This window comes from Lagopus muta, chromosome 6 (assembly GCF_023343835.1).
Source record: "Lagopus muta isolate bLagMut1 chromosome 6, bLagMut1 primary, whole genome shotgun sequence".
Lineage (NCBI taxonomy): Eukaryota > Metazoa > Chordata > Aves > Galliformes > Phasianidae > Lagopus > Lagopus muta.
The window spans coordinates 40695708-40721004 of record NC_064438.1 but is presented as its reverse complement, the minus strand read 5'-3'; the positions used below and the strand labels follow the sequence as shown (position 1 = coordinate 40721004).

At 42.6% G+C, this 25297-nt stretch overlaps 1 protein-coding gene across 1 annotated transcript in view; it reads left to right on the top strand.

The window, feature by feature from the left end:
• Window positions 1–12604: 12604 nt before the first annotated feature.
• The window catches only part of GTF2A1 (general transcription factor IIA subunit 1), a 29291-nt gene continuing 16598 nt past the window's right edge, over window positions 12605–25297 (top strand). The window contains exons 1-3 of the mRNA XM_048947567.1: window positions 12605–12876; window positions 19279–19380; window positions 20458–20665. Of these exons, the coding sequence (XP_048803524.1) occupies window positions 12847–12876; window positions 19279–19380; window positions 20458–20665 (340 nt within the window). The 5' untranslated portion in view covers window positions 12605–12846. The remainder of the gene's footprint in view (window positions 12877–19278; window positions 19381–20457; window positions 20666–25297) is intronic.

Sequence of the window (25297 nt, the reverse complement as noted above, 5' to 3'; positions counted from 1 at the left end):
TGTAGGGGAGTTCTGTCTTCTGGTCAAGAGAATCACAGAATCACAGAATGGCCAGGGTTGGAAGGGACCTCAAGGATCATGAATCTCCAACACCTCTGCCACATGCAGGGCCACCAACCTCCACGTTTAATGCTAAACCAGGCTGCCCAGGGCCCCATTCAACCTGGCCTTGAACACCTCCAAGGGCCACGACCATCCACGACCTCTCTGGGCAGCCTGTTCCAGTACCTGACCACTCTCTGGGTAAAGAACTTCCCCCTGATGTCTGACCTAAATCTCCCCTCCCTCAACTTTAAACCATTTCCCCTCGTCCTACACGTATCAACCCTTTCAAAGAATTGATTCCCTTCCCCTCTGTAGGCTCCCTTTAGGTATTGAAAGGCTGTAATGAGGTCACCCCACAGCCTTCTTTTCTCCAGGCTGAACAAGCCCAGCTCCCTCAGCCTGTCCTTATGAGGGGAGGTGCTCCAGTCCCCTGATCATCCTACTGGCCCTCCTCTGGACCCTCTCCAACAGCTCCCTGTCTTTTTTGTACTGCGGGCTCCACACTTGGACACAGTACTCCAGATGGGGCCTCACAAGAGCAGAGTAGAGGGGGACAATCATCTCCCTGTCCCTGCTGGCCACCCCTCTTTTGATGGACCCCGGGATACCATTTGCCCTCCGAACCACAAGAGCACACTGTTGGCTCATATTAGAGAAACAAAAAGAGAAACAAAACCAAAATTGCAGTTTTCAACCAAGTGATGATTAGAGACATCTTTTTCCATCCCCTCCTGTAGTTGAATCAAAATCTTGTTTGAACTGCATCAGTCGGCAGGATTGTTTTATTTTTTTTGCAAGCTGTTCTACCTATCCTTTGCACAGGAGCAGTGAATGTCCCTGGCATTCAGGAAGCGACAGCTGGCATGAGAGGGAGTGGGGGTGGCAAAACAGAATGTGCTGAAGTTATCATCTCATCAGAGAAAAATATGTTAATATCTCATGAAGTCCTGGGACTAGCCCCAGGACTCCCAAAAAAAATATAACTTGAAGAATCCCAGTCTGCAAATGCTGACCATAGGAACAAAAGGAAAAAATAGGCCAGAATAACAATAATAATAATAATAACAACAACAACATGAATGTTACGAAATACTAGATGGCTTGTGGATCAGTATAATTTGATCTTGAGCTGAACCACAAAAAAGCTGTTGTCTTTGACTGTTCTGCAGAGCATCGATAGTAGGACTCAAACCTATCTAAAGACTGAATTTAATTTTGTGTTCATAAGGCACTTCAAATATCTCCAATATCCCGTGATCTGTTCAGCCCAGAGTAGAGCAGGTTGAGGGGAGGCCTCATGGACTCACAGGGAGTGGAGGCGTAGCACTCTCTGGGAGCAGCACTAGGGCCCAAGGAAACGGCGTGGAGCTGCATCAGATGATGGTAGGGCTGGATGGTAGGGAAAGATTCTTGACCAGAGGGCAGTAGGCATGGAAAAGGCTCCTCCAGACAGTGGGCAGAGCCCCATGCTGCTGGAGTTGAAGAAGCACTTGGACGACACTCTCAAAGGGTTTGAGTTTCCATGTCTCAATCTACCTTACACAGTTAAATAGCCAAACACAATTTCAAGCCAAACATTCTCCTGCATTCTTTCTCCTGAAGAGTCTCATCTGCTGTTTTGTCCAGAGTATGCAATGTGCTTTATAAACTTGCACAATGGTTAGAGCACTGTGCCAGAGGTAGGTGAAAGACTTTTGATTCCCTTTTCCTCCTTGTCTGAAACAAGCTGGCAGGACAGGATTGACAGCCAGAGGTGAAAACAGTTCAAGACAGAATAAGAATGAGCAAAGATTTCAAGTGTTCAGGGTACTGGATGGGTTTGTCAATCTTTCATTGCGATTTCTGTAGCTGTTAAGAAATTTAGAGGAGGGCCACAAAAATGATTCAAGGGATGGAACACCTCCCCTATCAGAACAGGCAGAGAGAGCTCTGGGGCTGTTCAGTCTGGAATAAAGAGAAGGCTCAGGTGAGACCTGAGAGTGACCATCCATGGGAAAATCAGTTTCAGCTTGTTACATAGTAATTTCTTTGCTATTTTTCAGGTTTTAATTAAATAATACATCTTTTAATTAAAGACGTATTATTTTCAGTATACATTGATCATTTAACATATTAAGCACTATAAACCTATTTCTACAGAATTTACAGCTAACAGTCATTGCTCTCAATAAGAGTGTTATTGGGGGATTTTAGCACGAAGAGGCATATTTTGAAAACACAGTTCTCTGATTTATTTCTGTATTCTGCCAGTTTTTATGCTGTCATTTAAGTACTCCTGCCTCCCTCTTGTGGCTGCACTTTTACATTCTACTTGGAACAATTGCAGTGTAACCAACAGCTCATAATAACTACCTTCTTGATACAAGCACCCTGCTTAATTTTGCTAGAAAAGCTCCATTATGTTCACAATATCCCATACAAAATTTTTCTGCCTAAGGGAGAGATTCTTCATCACTTTCACTTGGGAGCAATTGAACAGGTGTTATAAAATCACTCATGCTGGTTACATATTGTAATTGATTCTGAATGTTCAGATTTAAGTCAGCCAAATGTATGATCTACACTTAGTAGCCATTATGGTATATATACATACGTGGTGTGATATTTTCACATAGTACTGGAAAGTTTAGACAGTTAATTTTGTAGTCAACAGTTTTGATGAAGTGAAGCTGCAAAACCTCATGGCCTATACATTTTAGGATACCACTTTGCCGTTTCCAATCAGCTGCCATTTAAGAAATAGCCTTTTCCAAATATTAAGAAATTCAACTCCAAAAGCTAACTGAAATAAAAGATTGCGTCTCTCAGACAACAAAAAATAATATTTATAATAAAAACTATGATAGCTTTAAATTGGTACCTTGGAATGATAGGGCTCCAGCTGAACACAGTTCAGTCCCTCCATTGTTTCCTTAATCCACAGGAACACCTTTTCCCTTCAAGGTCCTTAGCAGATTACACCATATGTAGTGTTATTTACCTTGAATGTCTCTTCACTGTGTCCTTATGTTCTTCATTCTTTAGCAATTTGCACTGATATCAATATAGCACATTGCCTACAGCAACATTCACTTGAATTGTTTCTTGAAAGCCACAGATGGAAACTAGGCAAGAGGGACTTAGAAATTTGTTGCAGAGAGTAGAAAGAGAATGAGCTGTAGAGCTGAAAGATGACTGCCATTCTTCTTGGTTTGTTAGATCTAAAAGAAAACGGGTCTGAAGTTCTGCACCACTGCTACTTTCTCCAGCTTCATCTCCAGTTTCAGCTGACTTTGGCAGGAGGGAAAAGGACTTACTTTGACCACTCACACATTTATGCCAGTGATACGGATAGAGATATTATCACTGGCTTTGAACCTACTCTCATCTGCTCCGTGTTAGATGATACCCATCAGCACCTCCTTGGCTGCTGGCCAGTAAAAACATTCATGGGAGTCAAGCACAGCGCCATGCAGACTCTGCCAGGAGCTGGCTGCAGCAACAGCTACAAATTCTTGAGGAAAAATCATTCCCAGTGCCTACAGACCACATCCAACACAGGCAGTATTGAGCCCTTTATATCCATTAATGCTGACTGCATCTGTGCCTGTCTTGTTTGCTTGGCATAACAAATTCAGCCAGACCTGGGCACAACTGCATCTCTATTGGATCAGCCAGAGCATATTACACAATGTATGGTGTGGCAAGCACCATGTCATCTGGTTTCCCACCCTACAATGTGTCTGGGCATCTGCTCACCTGCTCTTTGAGAGCATTGGATAGGATGGGTTGCGAGAAGCCATTTTCAGGGGCAAACTTCTCAGCCTGGGGATAAATTTGCCCACAGAGAAACCCCCAGGCAATTCCCCTGAGAGCTGTTAGGCCATAACTGCACCCTTCCCAAGCTTACAAGTTGTTCCTCAGATACCACATCATCTGTGCCTCATTCTTTCAGGAACCATACTGAGCTATACTGAGTAGTAGCATGGATAAGAGCATATTTACAATCCTTAGATAAAAAATTAAGTTGCCTGAATGCTCTCTACTGGAAAAATTGCTTTCTGCTCATCATGTGCTTTGCCCATATGAAAAAACAGCAACCAACACTGCAGGAGTAGTGGATGTGATGGGATGCCTCGCTACATATGTTTGAGAAAAGGGAAATGGAGACAGACTTGCTGACTGTGACTCTGTTTAGAGTCTGCCTCTGGGGAAAAATGAGATGGCTGATGTCAGTAAGTCGTAACGTGTAGAGGAAGATTTGTACTTGAAGATGATGTTTCAGACAGAAAAACAATCTTTCATTTAGAGCAGCAAGGCAGGAGTAGGAAGAAGCAGCTGAGGAAAAATATGATCTCAGATCTGTAAGAGCAGCTCCACGGTTTTGTTTTTGTTTTTGTTTTTTGTATGTTTGCAGCTGTCAAAATCTTTGTATGCCCAAGACTCCCGGGTTACACACCATTTAGCATGAAGATTCAAGTGGAAAGGAGCTCTGGAAATAGGTCACAGGTTAGAAGTGGCAATAAACGCCTAGGGTTCTATAACTCCATTACAGGATGAGTTGGGCTGGCTTATTCCTGCTGTTTTCCTTTCTCTCTAAGCCAGGGTCTTTGATTGCCTAGCAGTCACACTAGTACAGCTTTGCCAGTAGGATAATTAGCCTGTAAGACTAATTAGGAACTCCGTACTAACTGCTCCTAAGCCATGGAATGGCCACAACCAAGTTCACGCTTACTGTTCCTTGCTAGGAAGGCTGAACACAGCCAAAACTGAACTGGATTTGTTTTCTACAAATTTCCATCCAGTCTTGTGAAAAACAATTCTACAACTCAGACAGGGAAAAGAAAAAAAAAGAAAAGGAAAAAAAAAAAAGAAAGGAAAAAAAGACAAAAAAGGAAAAAAGAAAAAAAAAAAAAAAAAAGGATTTGTCATGTCTGCATGATGCTTTGCAAGCTGAGTCCCAGAGAGGACATAGTATCACCTCCAAATAGTCTGGATACATCCCTATTTTTCCATGAAATGTGCTGCCTGCTTGCCCCTAAAGCAGCTCTGAATGATCCTCAGCAATTCAGGGGACTTGTGAGGCCACTCATCTGGGTACAGAAGCACTGACTTCCTACCTGGGAGTCAGTGAGTATCCAAAGAAGAGCAAACTTGCCTTGCACAATTAATTTTTAGTTTACTGATGCAAAAAATGTGTTAGCATGGGACAAACTGGTCCTACTTGCAGCCTCTCACCTGCAAGCAAGGACTAGCCCACACTGTACATATGCACTCCCAAATGAATGGGTTATGATATACGCAGACCAGCATCCTGTCACAGTTACATGCTGTCTGTTTGTATTCTGGCATACTCCATGGCAATTACCTTATCATAAGACATCACATGGAGTAAGAGGTAAGCAAGGCTCCTGAAGTCACTCTGTAGATCACTGTGCAAATTTTTCACTATTAATCTTTCATCCTCCAATGCCTGCATAAATCAGGAATAACTGCTGAAGTGAATTCAATTTTGCTGTGGACCTCCACACATTGGAGCCAGAATACATGGCAGTAATTGGTGAAAACATTTATCAGTACGCTGGGTAATGCTTTGCTTTAGAATCAGTAATGTAGGATGTTGTATACTGGGAGAATTGGCATTTGAAACACAGATTTTCTGCTACCTGAGTTGGTTGTTGCTAGGCTTCCTGGCTCAGAGCCAGCACTACTTTGGCTGTTGTCAGAACCTCATCACAGTTGAGTAGCTGTGATTCACAACAGTTGCAGTCCAAGTGATTAATCTTACTCCTTAAAAAGCACTTAGGCAAGGTAGCACTGACAGAATATGTAACTTGAATGGGCTCCTTTAGCTCACACCTCTGCAGAAGTACTTCAGTCTTCAGAATTTTAGGGGCTTTTTTAGCTATTTAAATAACTTAGTGCTTTATATTCTCATTGTGAATCATTTATTTTGTAGAAATCTAAACAGAAGGCCTGAACCTGAACACACACGCAAAACAAAGAAGCAATCTCTACTATAAAACTAGTAACATTCCCATTACAAGCATTATTGCTTGCTTAGAGCAAGTGGAGTGTGCATTTCAGCAAAGAGTGATTCTTTTTCAACATAAAGAAGTCCTGGAGGTTTTTCTGACAAAACGTTTGGCAAACAATGCTATTTTGAAACATTTCCTTCACTGGTCACTTATTTCTACTCCTGTCAGCTCCTGCAGTTGTACTAATGTCTTTTGTGGGGTTGCCCTATGAACTAGATCAGGAAACGGATCCAGGTTAAAAATTAGCCTGCAGAGAACAAAAATAAATGGCACAGCAAGGAACTGGCACAGCTGCAAAAGCAGAGAACAGTGGTACAGGGATGAAATAAGCACAGGGTTGTACGGAAAGGAAGTATGGATGCAAAAAACCCACATTGTTACTGAATGCACTGGAACTGGGGAAAAACAGCATCAACATCTCAATTATTTGGTCTCTTCAAACTTAGCATAGTTTTGTCAACCAGAGGCTTAAAGAAAACTACGTATCTCTGATCTATAAACATACCAGCAGAAACTTCTCCTGAGGTGTAAATAAATGTACCCTGTGGCAACAGCCTAGAAAAAGCCTGTTGCCTCCTCCAGCTGTAACTGATTAAGCCACTAGAAACAGCTGCTATAATGACCATGGGGTGAGACACTGAGTGTTTTTTTTTTTTTGAGGTTTAAGCTGAGGGAGGCTAAGGAAAGTGAAAGTCTAAAGCTGAGGAGGTAAGAGAATTCCGAGAAAATGAAGAGTTTTGCAAAATTTCATTTGTGGAATTTGTGCTAAGATTGTGATAGGAATTGTGATGTTGAGAAGAAGAGGTTTAACTGCTTATAGTAGCTTTACAAGGAAGACTTTGGGTTGCCCCCTGGATTTTATTATATTGATCCTTACTCTCTAAAGGCCTAAGACTGCCTCTGTGGGTACATAGGGACAGGAGTAAGTGTAATAAAGAGACAGCAATAGGTGGTCACCTTCCAACGAGGGCCTCAGCAAAGGTGAAAGTTGTGTTTGTTGTCTGAAGGAGGAAGATAGCTTTTTAAAGTAGCTAGGTAGCTATGTGGCATTGCATGTATAACTAAGTGCATAGTTTTATCATCCTGTTAAGTCATGCTCTAATAAGCAAGATGTTTATTAGTTGTTTTCAAACAACTGCATATAATCAAATGATGAACAGTCTCAAAGTGTATTAAAGCTAAATTCTCCATGCTTCCTACTTTAAGTACTTTGTAAAAAGACAAGCCTGAGGCTCTAACAGCCTAATCGTGATAGAAAGGCTTAGTGTGCAGCAAGATCCTTGCCAGCTCTTGCCTGGTTTAGCACAACATGTTGTGTACTCCAACCTTCCAAGAGGTTAGTAGACACAAACCATGTTATTCTAGAGCAAGGTTTGGCTCTCTTTAGGCTTTGATGAGGACGATTGAATTGTGCATATGTTGGACTCTTAAGCTTGGTGTTGGTGTGCTTTGGTGGAGTGCACTGTCAGGCTTCAAATTCTAGATACAAGAGCAAATCCATCACAGAAATTGAAGTATCTTTGAATAAGACTCAGATAACCTATAAAATCCAATTTCTGCCTCACTTAAATTTTTTTTGGACGGTAAATCTAGAGCTGGAGGCAAATGGGATGTGAGCTTACAGACTTTTGTTTCCAACTATGAGACTCTGTAGAGCAGGCTCTTAGAAGAAAAATTTCATTCAATATTTTCTTATTAAATTCTAATTAAAGGATTTTTATGCAACATCTCAACACTGATAGAAGAAATGCTGGCACATAATGAAGTTTATTTAGTAGCTTCTAAGTCTTGAAGGCTACTAGTTGTATCTAGAAAAGCTTCTATATTGTGTATACTGCTATCTTCTGCCTGTGCCCAAAATGTTGAGTTGTGGTTTGGACCACCTACAATTCTTTCAGCTCTGTAGGAACACACCAATAAAAAAATCTCATTTTTATTTAAAGTTGCATTCTTTTTGGTATAGTGTGTAGAAGTAATGAGAGCAAGTTCACTGTAGAGAACTGTCAACATTTTTCTGGGCCAGTTCAGTCCAGTTTCATAACTAACTGGGGCAGAGGGACCCGTGCCCTGGGAGAGGGAGAAGAGGGTTAGGGAAAAGGTAAGGAGATGGGTCTAAAAACAAAATGGCAGAAGTGAGCTAACGGAAAGTGTTAATTCACTAAATATGACAGTGGAATGCAAGATAACACAATATAGTAAAATATAATTGGAATTGAAGCCAATTAAAAAAAAAAAAAAAAAAAAAAGAGAGAGAGAGAATGTCCAAAACCAAAAGCCTTACTCTAATGCTGAAGGTGAGATGGCTAGGGACTACACACTGCAGAGACAAGTAGTAAAAGAAGGAGCAAATCTCATGACTTGTATGCTATTTTATCTTTGCCTCTAAACAGATCAGTAGTCTTTTGGGAGGTGTAATTCTTCTGAAAACCAGGAACCCAGAAGTATCAACAATCCATGGAATTGGAGCATTAACTCTTTAAGTCGCAGTGCACGGCAAGATGTTATGATGTGGAATACTGGTAACAAGCCATAAAACCATGACAAGGACATAAGTTCTAAACTCACAATGTACAACCATAACTTCAAGCAGCTTTTTCTTCAACTACCTTTTCTAGACTGGATTTGTTCTGTTTTATCATTTTAGGATGTGCTACTGCAATTTAAAACTATATGTGTATCTCATTCTACTGTAAAACTGTTGTTTCAGAGTCTGGGACAAAAAGTTTACTTCCTTGACTGATGACACCCTCAGAGACTTTTGAGAAGCATTCATTGACTTACCTCGTTTTTAAGGAAACAGTGTAACACAGTAGCTCTAAATTGTAAGTTGCCTTTGTACATGTAGAGGGAGACTTTGTCAGGAAAGCTACAATAGTAGATTAGTACAATGGACAAGACCTAAATATGGAAAAAACAAAATGCATGTTGCTAGTAAGTCTCAGTTCATGACATTTACATCATGGGTTTGCACTCCTTTACTATGGTTGAAATGAATTATTTTTTCCTTTCTTAACACTCTCTCTGCCCAGGGCAGAGGGGAATGAGCTGACACAGCTGTACTTAATGAGCTTTTCTGTAGGTTTGAGAGCTAAGAAGTTGTAAAAGACTCTTAGATTATCTAACATGAGGTGTTGCTATTCTTCACTATCTGATCAGTAATGTTTTCACAGAAAAAAATGAGGGCACTCTGATGACTGAATATTGGTTCCTCCAGGAGAATGAGATTAGGTTCATTCACTGTCTGCTCTTGGGAGACAGAATGGTAGCTTTCGTTCTTTTTTATTATTATTTTCAGATGAACAACAAAAGACAATAAATAAATGAAGATGATAAATGTAATCTACTTTGATTTAGAATCAAAATTTTATGGTTTTCATTTGCAACTTGGTGGCTTTCAGTGGAAATCACAGGTATTTAGCAACTTCAGGTCTTTAGACTTGTGTCCCACCCTAGCTCCTCAGATTAGCACATACTTGTACATGAGCTCTGCTTTTGCAAAATATGGGAGATACCTAAGAAGAACAATACATTACAGCTTGCAAATAAATTTAGAGTAGATTTGTAATCAAAATAATGCATACAAATGAAGAAAACTGTTTTATTTTCTTTTTCTTCCCTCATCTCCAGATTCCTTCAATCAACTTACAGGAAAAAATCTCCTTTAAGTGACTTAGGTCCTCTGACAAAGGAGATGCATTAAGAATATAGGTGTAGTTTGTTCCCTTTGTGTTGTCTTGGCAAGCTAATGTCACAATGGTAGGTCACCTTCTTTCACTGCTGAGAAGAAATGAGGGATGCTTCTTGTATCAACAGGTATTCCTGCATGGTTGGTATTAGCTATAAAAAACAGTTTGTGGATTTCAGTAGAAAGAGAGGTGATTGCACCTAGGGTTGAGTGTGAACTTTGTTTATTCCTCAGGAAAGCATCAGCTTTTGATTTTTGGACAGAAGTTTTTCCTTCATATTATCCACTCTTTGGAACTATTTGCTTGCAAAGGAAGGGGTGTACCCAAACATCAACACCCTTGCTTTGGGCATGAAGTGTAATAACACATCACTATGCAGTTCAGCCTTAGTGCAATGGCCAAAATGTATAACTGGCCATATCTGGTGAAGCTACTCTGAGTTGGCAATGGTAAGAAACCTTAGAGAGAAAGAAGACAGGATAACGAGCAGGCTTAACGTGATCCATGACTGGCAAACAAAGAATAGTTAGCTATAGTAGTAATGCTGCATGTAATTTATGCTAATGATGCTAAGTCATCAGTGTTGCTAGTGAAGTATATATATGCATGCATGTTAATCCTGACAATGCTGAAGTGAATTCATTAACAGCAATACAGTAGGGCAGCTGAAGTGCTGGGGTAGCATGGAATGAACAGATTTCAGAAAGTGTCTAATTCACTTGTTTTCCCTCAGCTGAATTGCTGTTGAATTAGGTGGACCATTGACTTGACTCAGTAGGGGGAATTTCTCATGAGGGGCTTGATTTGATTCACAGCAGTGCTCGTTAAAGGAGCTTGTGGGTTACAATGCCACACAGTAACTTGATTCTGGTATCTGTCGAAACCATGACTGGATCTGCCCACTGATCTGACCTTCTGGAGGATCTGAAAGGAATGTGATACCCTACTGAGCTACTACTGCTGTTAGTGTCCATGTTGGTTTTTGAATTACAGTGAGTCACTCTGGAAAGCTGTGGGGTTTCTGGTCTATCTAGGGAAAGCAATTGTAGGTACCCAGTGCTTAATATTGAAAAGAGGAAGGGTATTATTTGCAATTGGATTAATTTGTGGTGGAGTGTCAGTCGCTTCAGCAGCTAAAACTATTTGTGAACTCTGGATGTGAATGCCCTCACTGATATCTCTTTTTCAAGTTTTACATGATCATTTGTGCAGTTATTTAAAGTGTAGAAAATGGAAGGCCAAGAGTGTTGGACAATTTACAGATTCACTTCACAAATCCTTTGCGAGAGATTACTGCCTTTTTATTGGAGACATCAGGGTGAAATAACACTAGCATCTCAATTCCTGCTGCTTATTCAGTACAACTTAGGTTAGATCATGAGTTACAGCTGCTGAGGTGGCAGACTCTCATCACTCCTATGCTGTGGAAGTGGAAAATTCCAAGAAAAAAAAGAAGTAGAATTGACAGTAGAGGATGGTAAAAATCTGTCCCACGTAATTTTTGTTGGAGCTCCAGCAGTATGTGCCATAAACAGTGGAGTTGGTTCATCAGTCACATGCCTCTGTAAGGTCTTCCCTTCAGAAGGGAACGGTACTCACTACCACAGAACTAAAGCATCTAGAAGGATAGAATGTGAAGGTCTCCTGTATCCGCTAACAAATTAATTTTGGTCATAGGCTACCAGACAGGAGTTACTAAACATGTTACTTGGGCTAGCTTGTAGGTGGGACTTCAGACTGAAGTTAATGTGCCAAATATGGTATGTAGTACAGGTTTGTTTTTTTTTTTTTTTTTTTTTTTTTTTCCTCTGAGGAGATGGATGTAACATGATTCCTTGAGTGCAGGGCTGAAATTCAGTGTTGGTTTCAATTTATGCTTGAGCAGGTCTTATACAAGTGGGCTACTGTTGGAGCTCTAAGCTGTGTTCAGAAGTTATCCTTAAGATTGGGTGAAGGTGACATAGGAAAGTTAGCTGATGTAAAGATCCTCGTGGTTTAGAACACTTTACTGTATTACATGTGTCTTGCAAGTTGCCATGGAGAAAGGGGATAAGCAAAGGGATGAAAAAGGAAGAAAAGGCAATAAAGAGGGCAAAAATGGAAGCCAAGACAAATGGCAGAGGCCTGACAGCAAGCCAGGAGTTCTCAGTGCCACAGATTCTGTGAGGAATTGCTAAAGAAGCAATTCTGCAAGTGAGGGCCCATGGGCTACAGCACGACCTGGATGCAAGCAAGGTACAGGTGATTTTACTTTTGCTGCCTGCCTCTTCCTGCGGTCTCTGTGCTGCTTTTTGTCACCAGCCTAGGTAAAGAGAGACTGAGCATCCAGGGCCAGTTCAAGGCTTGGGACAAGAGGCACCAGCGCCTGCTGGGCCAGGCAGGGCTCCTGCGTACCTGGAACTGCACAGTGAGGGGCTGACACCGAGGAGCAAACCACTCTTACAGACCGAGCGGAGGCGATGTGAATTTCCATGTCCCGCCCTGACCTCCGGCTCGCTCCGGGCAGTTATTAGTTGCCGCCTCGCGGTGGGCAGCATCCCGCCGAAATCCACTCCGCTGGGCCCATCGCAGGCGGCCGGGCCGCAGAGCGGAGGCGCGCTGCCCTCGGCAGCCCCGTGACGGCAAGCGTCGCGCGCGGGGCGGGACTGAGACGCGGAGCCCGCCGGGGCAGCGTGGGAAGACTTCCGCCTCGGTACGGCGGGCGGCGCGGCAAGCAGACGAGCAACCTCGCTTGGGGACTTCCGCCTCAGTAGGTGTCATGGCGGCGGGGCGGGCTCCTCACGTGACGGCGCCCCGCGCGGCGCGATCTCGCGTGCTACTCTCGCGGTATCTGCCGCCCCCCCGCGCGCGTCCCCCGCTCGCTCTGGCCGCTCGCGCAGCTGCTCGGCTCTCGCTATATAAAGGGGCGAAGCGGGCAGAGCGGGCGGCTGGCGGCGGCGGCTGCAGCCCCAGGGCCGGCGAACGAGGCCGGGCCAGGCCGCGGGGCTGCCCGTGAGCCGGGGCGGGACGTGCGGGCTTAGGGGGGACGCAGCCGGGCAGGTTTATTGTTTTAGGGGCGACTCCCCCCGCGGTTGGGGGCGTCCCGGGGGGCTCGGGACATGGCGAGCTCGACTAACACAAACCCCGTGGTAAGGACCGGGCCGGGGGGCGAGGGGGGCCCCGCGGTCGGCGCGGGCGGAGGGGGCCGGCGGGGCTCGCCGCCCCCTCCCCCGCACCCCCGTCCCTCGGGCCGCCCCGGCCCCCTCCCCCCCGGCCCGCGGCGGGAAGGGGCGGCGGGGTCCGGGCCGCTCCCCGCGCGGCGGCGGCAGACAACTTGTGGCGCCCGACGCCGGGGCGGGGAGAGCGCAGCCGGGGGCGGCGGGAGCGGGGCGGCGGGAGCGGAGCGGGGGGCGCGGGGCGGCGGCCCGGGGGCGGGCGGCGGACGGAGCCCCGCGGGGGAGAGGCCGGGGCCGCCCGCCGCGGGCCGGGGTCCGGCGGGAAGGGGCGGGCGGGTTGGGAGGGGGGGTGGGGGGAGCCGCCCGGGGAAGGAGCGAGTGCCGCCGGCCCCGCGCCCGTCCGGGGGGCGAGCTAGGTGTCGGGGTGGCGGTGGCCGCGGTGGCGGCGGCAGCCCGGGCTCCGCTGGAGCCATTTTATGTTGCTTGGTCGGAAGGAGACGATGGTTGAAAAGCACTTGTCCCAGCCCCGCGGCAGCGGTCCGCCGGGCCCGGCCCGGAACTTTTCTGCAGCAAGCGAGGCAGTATTTATTTTACAAAGAAAACTCTCGCCCCCCTGTGTCCCTTCTCGTGCTTTCTGCACCTTGGCGGGCGGCTCGCTGCGGGACGGCTCGCTCCGGTTTGCAATAAGCAGTCACACGCACGGCCGATCCCATCGCCCCTCGGTCGCCGCTCCGTCCCCGGCGCGCCCCCGGCCCCGACCCCCGCCCCGAGCGCCGGCGGCACAAACCCGGCGTCCGGCGGCAGGCGCGGCCCTGCTTGTGGCGCTCGGATCCATCATGGCTTCCCCTGCCTTTCTGCCTGCCCGCTCCTTGTGTTCCTCCTCCCTGTGGCCGCCCTGTTTATATAGAGCCATTGCCGCTCTCTAATATAGACTCTGCTAGGATGGGAAGGTGCTTTCCAGCCCCACGTCACCGCCTCTCCATTTAAACACCACATCAGCCTTTAAATAGGGAGAGAGCCGCCGAGAGCGGGCTGGGAGGTGCGTGCATCGCGGCGGAGGCTGCCGGCCGCGCTTTTTTGTCGCTCTGGGTTTCTCCGGGTTTGTGCTCCTGCCTTGCTCCGTGCTCGGGGAGCGGCGGCGCTACCCGCGGCTCTCGGTGCCGGGTGGCTGTGCACTGCACGAAGAGGGCACCGCCATCCTCCCGGCCTTCTGAAAACGCTTACCTTTTTAATCTCCCCCCCCCCCCCCCCCCCCCATTTTAATTTTTTTTTTTTTAATTAATTGTTAGTGTATGTGTCTTTTTATCCATAGCGTGTAGCCCTCTGTACCCTTGTGGTCATCCAAGGAGTTTTGCTGCTGGATGAGGAAAGGAGAACTTAGGTGTTCTTACCCATCGTGGCAAGGAGAGATGCAGGAATTGTTCCATAGCATTTCGCTAGTGTCTAGTACAGATCTTGTACCAAAAGCAGCATTAATATTGAAGTTCTGTTTATTGGTCCTGGGCACAGATTGTGTGAATGATTGTTATGTGCTTCTGGTAACTGAAGTTGATGGGGCATACTGATGTATTGGAAGATTTTGGAATTTTCTCTATTATTTGAAGTAATTAGAATATTTTTAGTACTAGAGAGCAGAATATAAAAGCAAACGACACAGAGTTTCCTTTTTAAATCCAAAATCTTACCTGTAACCCACCCTCATTTGATTGCAAGGAAGTAGCATTGCTTTGCTATTTTATCAACTGTTCTGTAACAAAATGTGGGACAGCAGTGAGCCATTGCATGCAGGTCAGCTGCTGGTAGGATAGTTTCTGAATGTGCGTGATCCAAATCTGCTAGCTGTTCTACACACAAACTGCTGGCTTTCTTCTCTAACTGATAGCAAGGGCTCTTTGTCTCTACAGTAAGTTAGCAGTTTCATGTCTCTTTTTCTACCAAGTTATTACCTAATAGGTAACTACATCTCTGTATTGAATGATCTTCACAGCACTTATAAATGTCTTTGTTTCAACAACTTGCTTATCAGTGCTGCATCTCTGTGTTAGCATAAATTCTGCAAAGTGCTGCTGAAAGGTGCCTGTATTTGATCACAGTGTTTAGAATAACAGGAACTTAAAATGAGCCCAACTTCTGTTGAGCTTAAATCCCAAGGAAAAAGTACAATTGTGCAGCACTCTGTAAAAATCAGTTCTTTTCTGTAGTAATGATAACCATACGTACCTCCAAGTTGCAGAAGATGAGCAAGAATGTGTGGAAGTACTGCAGCCAGCTGATAACTGCAGCACAGCAGATTTTGGGCCTGGTGTGTCAGCATCTGATCAACTCTGTCCTTCCTAGGAAGGGATGCGTATGACATGGTAACAGTTTTATGTGGTATAAGGTTTTGCAGGTGACAAAGGTAATTACGTTGTATAGGTGTAACGGGTGTCACATTTAATTGCTTACAGCATAGCTTTTATATGCTACTTCTTTTGCACTCTTCTTCAGTGTAATTGTGACTAAAAGTAGTTACCTTTGCAGTGTGGTGTTCTCATGTCACACAGCTCCCAGCTGTATTTCCACAGACAGGAGAAACAGATGGGTAACATTTCAGGGATAACTGCAGAAATAACTAGGAGAAAACTGCTGTGAGATGCATAACGCGTGCAGTGTGTATTCCTTTGTAACGTGTTGGTTATTGGAAACCCAAACTGCCCAAATCCTAAGAGTTGTAACAGTAATTAGGGAGAGGTGCTGGTTTTTTCCCCTTGGAACTGATGGAATGTAGGAAGTGCAGCCCCCAAAGGCATGTGGCATTGCTTAAAATAGCTCCCTGCTTGCTCTTCTGATTTGGAGTGCGTGTGCGTGTAGCAGTCTGACCATGCTCAGAGTTTTCTTTACAAGATGTACAGAGAAAGTGAAATATAATCATTTCCGTATGTTCCCAGAGGGGGACGTATGAGATTTCAAATCTTTTCTATGTGTTTGTGGTTGCATCTAATAAATCAGGAATTTTAATTGTTGTCTTTAATCTATAGTAAGTGTTTGGAGTAGTGTTTATTGAAGAGTGATTTGAGTGTGTTTGCTCTTAAAAGGGCCTGAAGTTTACAGTAATGTGCTCTTTATGAGGGAGGCACTTTAATACAAACCAGATGAAAGCGCGATTATTTTAAGAGCAATCTTTTAAGTTTCTGTTATGTTCTCCTTGCTTTCTTTGATTGAGTGTGAAAATTTATGACAAAATGCAACTCGCAGGCCCACTGGGGGCTCATTTAGTAATTGCGTGCCCATGTTCAGCTTTTGAGTGAGCAGTGCATGAAATGAATGATGGTCGTTCAGCTCCAGGGATGTAGGTAGTTTGTATAAACAACTTGAGCATCTCATAAATAATACTTACAGCCAACAATTACTGCCTATCTAAAAAAGTACACTGCACTTCCTTTTTAAAGGTTGAGGTTTACATTCTTAAATTCCATAATTTTATGTCTAGTTTTACATCTGTAGAAGTAGCATTTTATGCTGTTTTTCACCATTCTGCCATAGACGGCTCTTGAGAAAAGCACCGCTTCATTCGTGGGTGTTCAGTACAGCTGTGCACAGCCAGGGTTTATCTGAGCATGATGGAAATGTGTATGTGATATCAGGAAGCACAGGGACTGAGCCACTATTTCATTATAAAGTGTAGATATTTTCTTTGCTCCTTCTCCTACTAATCATATAACAGTGAGTGTATTGTATCTTGTGATACTGTGTGACCACAACAGAGCAGACTGCTGAGCTGTAGGGCCAATTTGCTGTGCCTGAATGTCAGTGTTTTTTCTCAGGGCTTTATATTCTGAGTGATACTTGTAAATACACCTCATGGAGACACCTGTCAGGAGGTGGTGACTGCTAGTGGAAATAAGGGCCTGATGTGCTGAGTCTGCTTTAGTAATAAAACAGTAGATATCTGAAGGAGAAAATGCCATCTCTATTGTCCAGGAATTTCATGTATAATTTCGGTTGTAAGGATGCACCACTGACTTAAGTGAAGGAACTCATGTACCTAAGGATAAGTGTATTTATTTGAGGAATGGTTTGGGCTTTAAGAAACAGATGCATTTAATACAATAAGAAACAATATGAACAGTAGGTCAAGTAGCATTTCTGTTCTAGTTGAACTGTGTAAGCTATATGCAATTTGTTTAATTATAGGAATAATAGGACTTAATGACAGTAAGTAGAATGTCTTTTTGCATCTGCAATGAATTAAGTCTAAGTGGAAAAATAATCCTGTTAATGATGCTCAGTATTTCTCACAGCACAGAGCTGAAGTACCAGTGCTCGGGAGAAGGCAGGATTTGAAAGGCTGTTTCAGATGTCTCTATAAGTACCAGTAATGCTGTACCTAGCAGCTTAGATAAAAGTATGCCATACAGTTTTGAGAGAAAAATAATCTTATTGATTACTGAGATTTTTTCTTTTGGAGAAATTGAGTTTTGGATGTAGCTTCTGTAAAGGTAATTTTTAAATATGGCAAACATCCACTGTTACTTGAGGCCAGAAAGTTTCTGCAGAGATGAGTAAAGGACAGGGCAAATTGTGACATTTCAGCTCCTTGATTTTCCTTGGCATATTTTGAAGTGGAAAAGTGACAAACTGATAAAATCTAAAATTAAGAAAAAAAAGAGTGCTGATAGCATGCCATTCGCCAAAATGCTGAACTGTGGATTTTCAGACCAGAGTGATGCATTATCTTTTTGGTGCCTTTTTTCCTTTTTTTTTTTTTCTTTGAGAAAAACTACCAAAGCATGGCTCACAGACATTGTTTAAAACACTGTGGGTGTAATGCACTAAGCAGCTTTCAGGAAACAGTACCCTGGTTCCAGGCTTCCAAATAGGCTATAATGCCAATGCACTTCAGGTTCCTACTTATTGGCTGCTCAGCTTTGTTCTGGACTGATAAGCCATGTGCATAACAGAGACATAACGGTTGTATTTCATAACGTGTGCAATGTAATCTTTAGCATATTTGTAACAAATTCAGCACTTCAGGGATGCATTAAGCAACTGTGTATGCATAAAGTAAATGCTTTAAATGCAAGCAGTAAATCTGTGCAGTCCCAGCTGGTGCACCTTAAGAACAGCCCTTCCAGAGCACTGAACTCACTGTGCCAGGATAGGGAGATTGCTTTTCATGCATACAAGGTATCTGATGCAAGTGGAATCATTTCTGATGGGAGCAGAGTAGGGGAAGATGTCATCTAAAATAATTGTGTAATTAGTTGCAGTTTAGTTTAGAAACAGTCAGCACTCAGCCCAAGGAACAGCCTCCATCAGTGAAGTATGTGTGATTCACAGGCTGCTGGTTGGTCCTAACTCAGAGCTCACGATTGTACCTTACAATTAGATAGCACACGTATTAAACTCAGTCAACATACCACTGAGACTTACACATGTACAGAGATTCAGGCAGTGGTGTTGGGTTATAAAGTACACCTGAATAATACAGTTATCCTGTGGCTTTTGAATTAAATGTCACTCACAAATCGCTAAAGTTAAACATTTCTACTCCTCTTAAAATTGTATTTGTGTTTTAAAATTCACAGAGTGACTGAGGTTGGCAGGAACAACTGGGCCAACCCAGAGCAGGGTGCCCAGGCCTCTGTCCAGATGACTTTTGGGCACCTCCAAGGGTAGAGAATTCACCACCTCTCTGGGCAGCTGAAGTGAACTGACAGTTAGCTTTGCCAATGGCAGTCTAGACATGAGATCAGTGTAATAGTATGTGTGTAGTTTCGCCCCCTGAAAAATGTGTAATGTAGAAACGTAAGTACTGACTGCAAACAAAAGTCTGTCTCTCTTGATATCCTGTCTTCAGTAGGTTCTGCAATGAGGTGTGTTAAGCAAGGACATTTGTGTGTGGATACTTGCAGTTCCAGGGCTTCAATGTTTTTCAGCTCAGCTCATCCTGAGCTATATTTTGATTCCTGTTCTAGTAGCAAGAGCTATTGAGATTCCTTTTTTTTTTTTTTTTTTTTTAAAACTTTGACATACATATTTTGCATTCATGGAAATATTTTTATATATTCAGCATGTACACTAGCAAACAGGAAACAAATTTTCCAAATGGTAAACAATCTCATTTTCCTTGTTTAGAACTACACTCTTTATGGCTTGAAGTTTCTTTTGACACAAAAGATAGTAAATTCTCCCTTCCCTTTCCATCTTGTTAGAGCTGTTTGTGTTAACTTATACTTTCTTGGATGTTTTAAGTCATTCAGAAACATGCAGTGTATAGCAACTGTAAGAGGTTACTCTTTTGGAGGGTGGGAGAAAGGGAGGATCTAATGTTGGAATGCTAAATTTCTTAAAAAATAGAAGTAATACTGACTTTTTTTTTTTTTTTTTTTTAAGCCTAAACTGTACAGGTCTGTAATTGAAGATGTCATTAATGATGTCAGAGAGGTTTTTCTGGATGAAGGAGTGGATGAACAAGTTCTTATGGAACTCAAAACAGTAAGTTGAAAGTTTTTTTTAATAGACCAATACATCAGATGTTTCTTGGTCCTGCCTACTGTTGTGTGCAGTAAAAATGCTGATTTTTATTTAGTGAAGCACTATATTCGTCTACGTGTTTGTAGTCCCATATCATTTGGACTATACTACTCTACAGAAGTATCTGCCCACCTTGTTTACTTCCCCTGATTTGACATGACAAAACTTGACATAAAAAAACAGTGGGCATCTAAATCAACAGTGTAACCACTTCAGTCCCTGAAAAATTATATCTTAAAAAAAAAAAAAGGAAAAGATGTGTTTATTTTAGAGGTAAACAATTCCAAAGGTTTCTGTGCTGGAAAAATAAGCATGTCTACTCCATTTGATGTTTTTGTCTTAGTGAAGGAGTGTGTTACAGATGTATTCTGCAGGTCACGTCAGAAAAGATTCAATGAAGAAAGAGGTAAAGAAGGAAAATAAAAGAAGGCTTAGGGAGCTCTTACCAGGTCCCAGTAGTCCTGGATGCCCTTATTTATTGAATACTTATGCCTCTCTGTATTTGCGTTTTTGTGATTGTGGCTTTTCTTGGAAGAGTTAAACTGACATCAAGAGCTACAGGGCTGGAGAGACAGTTTGATGTCATGGCAAAAACTGTCAGTACTTGTGCAGCTTGATATTATCTTGGGTATACTAGTAGTTTCTATTGGTATGTTTTGAAGCAACTTTTATTGAGGAGTTTTATGAAGAAGTAGCTTTGGGAAAGCCTCTAATAAATAATAGATTTTTCTGATTCATTCTTCTATAAGAGTTATTATGGTTCCTCCACAAATGGAAGAAAAAATGAATGTTAAAGTTTAGAATGTTAAAAAAAAATGAATATTAAAGCTTATTTTTAGCTGACTATTTAGGTCCTCTTATTAAAACATTACCTATGTGGAGTTTTCCTTGGTCTGTATTTGCCCAGAGACTTTTTGGCTAAATAGACTGCATAAGATAAATAGTGAAAACAAATTTAATTTTTTAGTATTGGATGTATTTTTACAGATCCTGTAAAGTAAAAATCTTCAGAGATTTCTCTTTCTTTTCTCAAACTAGCTGTGGGAGAACAAGCTGATGCAGTCCAAGGCTGTAGATGGCTTCCATTCAGAAGAGCAGCAACTTCTGTTGCAGGTGCAACAGCAGCAGCAGCAACAGCAGCAACAACAGCATCATCACCACCACCATCATACACAACCTCAGCCACAGCAGACTGTGCAGCAGCAGACTCAGCCACAACAGGTTCTTATTCCAGCAGCTCAGCAAGGTCAGGCTTACACTCTAACCTCTCTTTGAAAAGATTCAAATTAGACCAACTCCTTACTTAGCATATTCTAGATTTATGGGAAGAATGTTGATTTTGCAGGTAACTTTAGGTCTTTATGTGAGACTTTGCCCCTACTTCACTATATAATGGATCAAGTGAGCTGTTTAGATGAGAAAGTATCTTGGCATTTCTTTTAGTCTTGAATATACTTAAGATTTTGAAAAAGGTGAATTCTTTCTGCGTAACTTACTTTTTCATAATACACAACTTTCAGATTGTGACAAAAATCCATGAACTGCTTTTTGATTTCACGACAATATACAGAAGCAGTTGACAATTTATTCAGGAGATGGTAATGCCACTAAGAGCAAATAAATTTTAAAAACAAAAGAGTTCATTAAGCAAAAATGGATGCTAGGATATGAAAAACACTCAAAATATATATAGGGTATGTTTTTCATATTAGAACAAGTTTTCATTGTAAAGCGTAATGGCTTTTTATTGCCGCTTTAGCAGATTGCACAGTGGGAGTTCAAGATACACTTTGGTTAGTTGTAAGAGTAGTGTTTCTTGTAGTAATTGTTTTACAAGTTCTCAATGAAACATGTAGGAAAACATTTTCAAATTTCAATTACAGAATTATAAATACTACTAGATTTCACTGCTTGCTTACTGCATAAAAAAATCTCATGGAATGCTTGAGTTATCGTATGCTGTTACATCGATTGCATAAAAATATTTATCTGTGATAATAAGGGACTTCAATTTTTATCAGATTTCAGAGATCAGAGCCTTGTTTACATAAGCACAAGAGGGAACTAAACTGATTTTCTTCTCCCTCCCCCAAAAAGTTTATGTTTAAAACAGAGGGGAGCTAGTGTCAAAGCAACCTGTTATTGGTCTTTGTTTTTTTTCTTATTTTTCTTTTTTTTTCTTTTTTTTTTTTTTTTCCTGGATATAAATCAGTTGCAACTGTTGGAATAAAATTTGTCTTGGTATTTAAGACCACTAGAAAGAAGCATCTTGAAGTGAGCTAGTTAGTTGACAGACTCTGCAGACGTTTTTACTTGGACCTCTAGTGGTGGCTTAGATGAATAGCTATGATTCTTTTGACCACGTTACCCACCACTAATATGGAAATCCCTTCCCCTGATTCTTAGACTCATAGAATCATAGAATGGCCTGGGCTGTAAAGGACCACAGTGATCATCTAGTTTCTACTGCCTGCTATGTGCAGGGTTGCCAACCACTAGACCAGGTTGCCCAGAGCCACGTTCTGCCTGGTCTTGAATGATACTGAATACAGTAATATATTTTAAACTGATTTATTGTTACCCTGCACTGTGGCTTAAGACCAAATGACAGTGTGAAAGATAAATGAATTTGAATATCAAAGCACTTTAGTCTCAGACACTTCCAGTTTTACTTATTGCATGACTTCCCTTTTCTGTGGGGGAGCTGATGTGGTGTAAGAATTGGGTGAGTTGCTTTATGTTTCTTTTCATGGGCTGTTGCAGCCAAAGAGTGAAACTGGGACAACAGTAAGTGGTTCCTCCTGTGTGGTGTGTAATTCTGGCATGTGATCATGATTTTGTGAAAATTGGAGAGATGACTTTCGATCTTGGTACAGGATTGTGAGGCTTCTCTCCCCATAATTGAATCTTTCAAGGGCGTTGTACTTCAGTGTGCTTTGTTACAGAATTAGATTGAGAATACTATACTGATGATTATTTCATATTGCTTTGTCATATTCTAATTTCCTGTCAATGAGTTTGGAGACTTTTGGATGCTTTTTTGTGATCAATAGACTGTATCACACCAAAACAATTCTGAGCCAGGTGGTTGATAATATTTCATCTACGCTACGCTAAATAGTCAATGAAGATCACAAGTTTAACAGCTATGCTAAGATCTAACTGAGGCTAACTGCTGTGTCCTGTTAATTTGCTCTTTCTCTTGCAACAGTCCTCGTAATATTTTTTTGTTTTTGTGTGTATGTGGGTTTTTTTGTTTGGCTGTTTTTTTGAGAGTTGATCACTAGTAGTTGATGTTTTTGGAAAACTGATGCTGAATATCAGCAAGTTTATTAAAAAAAATGCTGTAATAGCTTTCAGAAATAAGTTTTAAATTTTACTTCACATAGGGTCAGAGTAGATAATTGAAGCCATTGAAGTAAAATCTGTAAAAGACAGAATAGCCACACTGCATCTCAGAGCTGCTGTTTGTCATGGTTCTATGGTTTTGTTTTTGTTTTTTATGGTTTCAGTATTCCACATCAAAACATCATGTAGTGTACGGGGCATTAAAATGTCACTGCCCCAATTCCAAGTACCTATCCCTGTACATTACAGAAGTCACGGGATCTGGCCCTTCCGGGTGGGGGGGGCACTCTCTTGCTGCCTTGCAGTGGGTGCTGGAGGTGCTTTCCTAGACATTCCAAGCTTTTCAGGTTTGACTCAGTCCCTGGAACTCTCTCTCTTTTATCTTGTCTGATTTATTAATCTCAATTTCTACTAAATTGTATACATTGTGTTATTTTGTATTCCGATATTATAGTAAAATAAGTTTTCCTCCATAGATTGTTGCCGCTGCTTTTTTCCTCCCTTCCTTCCTTCCCATTTTTGTGGGACTGGGGTGGGGGGGGAGGGCAGAGGCCTGTCGCCCCTGTCACGGACATAGATTGATCTGGTCAACTCCGTGACAGATTTTTGGCGCCCAACGTGGGGCCGCTGCTTTTTAGCTTTTAGAACGAATCTCTTTTTCTCTCTTAGAGAGCTTAGTTAAGGAGCATTATCAGTAGTTCAGGTTTCTGTGCTGGAAAACCTGGCCTTGAAAGTTTAGGCATACTGCCAGTGTTCTGGGATATTTGTAAACTTTGAGCACTACTTAGTCTGAGTAGTGCCTTTTTTTTTCTTTTTTTTCCCCCTCCTCTTGTTAGCTTCAATTCATTAACCCTTTTTTAGCAAGCACCAGCGATGAACCCACTCGTTATCCTGGGGGTGCTGGGTAAAGGATTAAAAGCAATGGTGTTAGTCACAACCTACTGGCCAATAATCCATCTCACACTTGTGTGTTGTGGAATTGCATTCATATATAACTACCTAAGGGCACTGATGGAGACACCTATGTTTTACCTATTTGCAATGTGGTATGATTTGAACTTTGACATCTACATCCCAGAAGGAATGGCTAATTTCACAAACAACTACATCCCAAAAATGGAATAGCTAATTTTACAAACAACACGATGTTCAGACCAGTCTCTGGGTTTTCTTCTCGGTTTGTCAAACGTTTTTTGAACCCTGAATTAATACTCATGTTAGTGTGCGTGTGCATGTCATCAATTTTCCTGAATGTATTCCTATGCATTCGTAATAAGGGGAAGGAGTTTCCTCCAAAACTAGAGAATGATGATTGGCAGGGAATATGGAGAGGTTTAGGAAAGGTCTTAGAAGCATGGGGACCCGCAGTGTCATGGGATTTTACTCTTGAACACCTGTGGGATCCTGAGAAACTAAGCCAGTATTTGAGTCAGGGACTATGCGGCTTACATAAATCTAAGGAGGTACAACTTATTTGGGGTTTGGCTTGTGCTTACCGTGCCCTATATAATACCATTCTGGAGAGAGAGAGTTTCCAAGCTGAGGTTCAAGCCAAAGGGGAAAATCCCCAAGTCAAATCTAATCAATCAAAGGAGACACCAGTAACAATACCGGTTGCTCCTGTGGAGGGCAAGAAATGGAAACGTGTGTCTTCGCGTCTTGAATGAAAAAGAGAAGAAGAGGAGGAGGAGGAGGAAGATCCAGGCGAGGGGCCCTCCTCAGAACCACCACCATCACGAAAGGCAAAAGGGAAAACTAAGAGACATGCAGAAGAGAGTGATGAAGAGGAAATCTCTATTACTACTCGCCGGCCTCTAAAGATGACTGAAATCCAAGGTTCAAGAAAGGAGTTTACACGGCGCCTGAATGAAACTCTTGTTTCTTGGTTGGTTCGCTGTTGGGACAGTGGAGCCCATAGCTTATCTCTGGATGGTAATGAAGCTTGCCAACTAGGTGCCATTGCCAGAGATCCAGCTATTGATAGAGGAATTAGTCGATGTTCGGATGAGGCTGCCTCCCTCTGGGAACGAGTGTTAATAGCCGTGAAGGAAAAGTATCCCTTCAAAAACGGTTTGAAGATTGCGATGAAAAAATGGGATACAGTGGAAAAGGGTATCCAGTATTTGAGGGAAATAGGCGTGGTGGAAATGTTGTATGACCCTGACTTTGTTCCTAACCAACCACACCAAAACCGCGACCCTGAAAAAGTGAGGACGACGCCTGAGATGTGGCAGAAACTCGTGACAACAGCACTGGACAAATATGCTGCTACACTAACATCAGCGTGTGACAGATACAACGAACAACAGAGAACGCCCTTAATTTATGAATTAATTCTTACGCTCCAAAACTATCAACAGTTGCTATCCCCCATTCATGCTGCTGTAGCCGCTATCTCAAAAGTGACGGACTAACTGAATGAAACGCGGCAGCAAATGTCTCAACTGATACTGCTACAGGTTTGTCACGGTTAATCAGAGACGCTTATTTGCAGAGGTAAAGGCTGTCCAGCTAGCCTTAGATGTTGCTG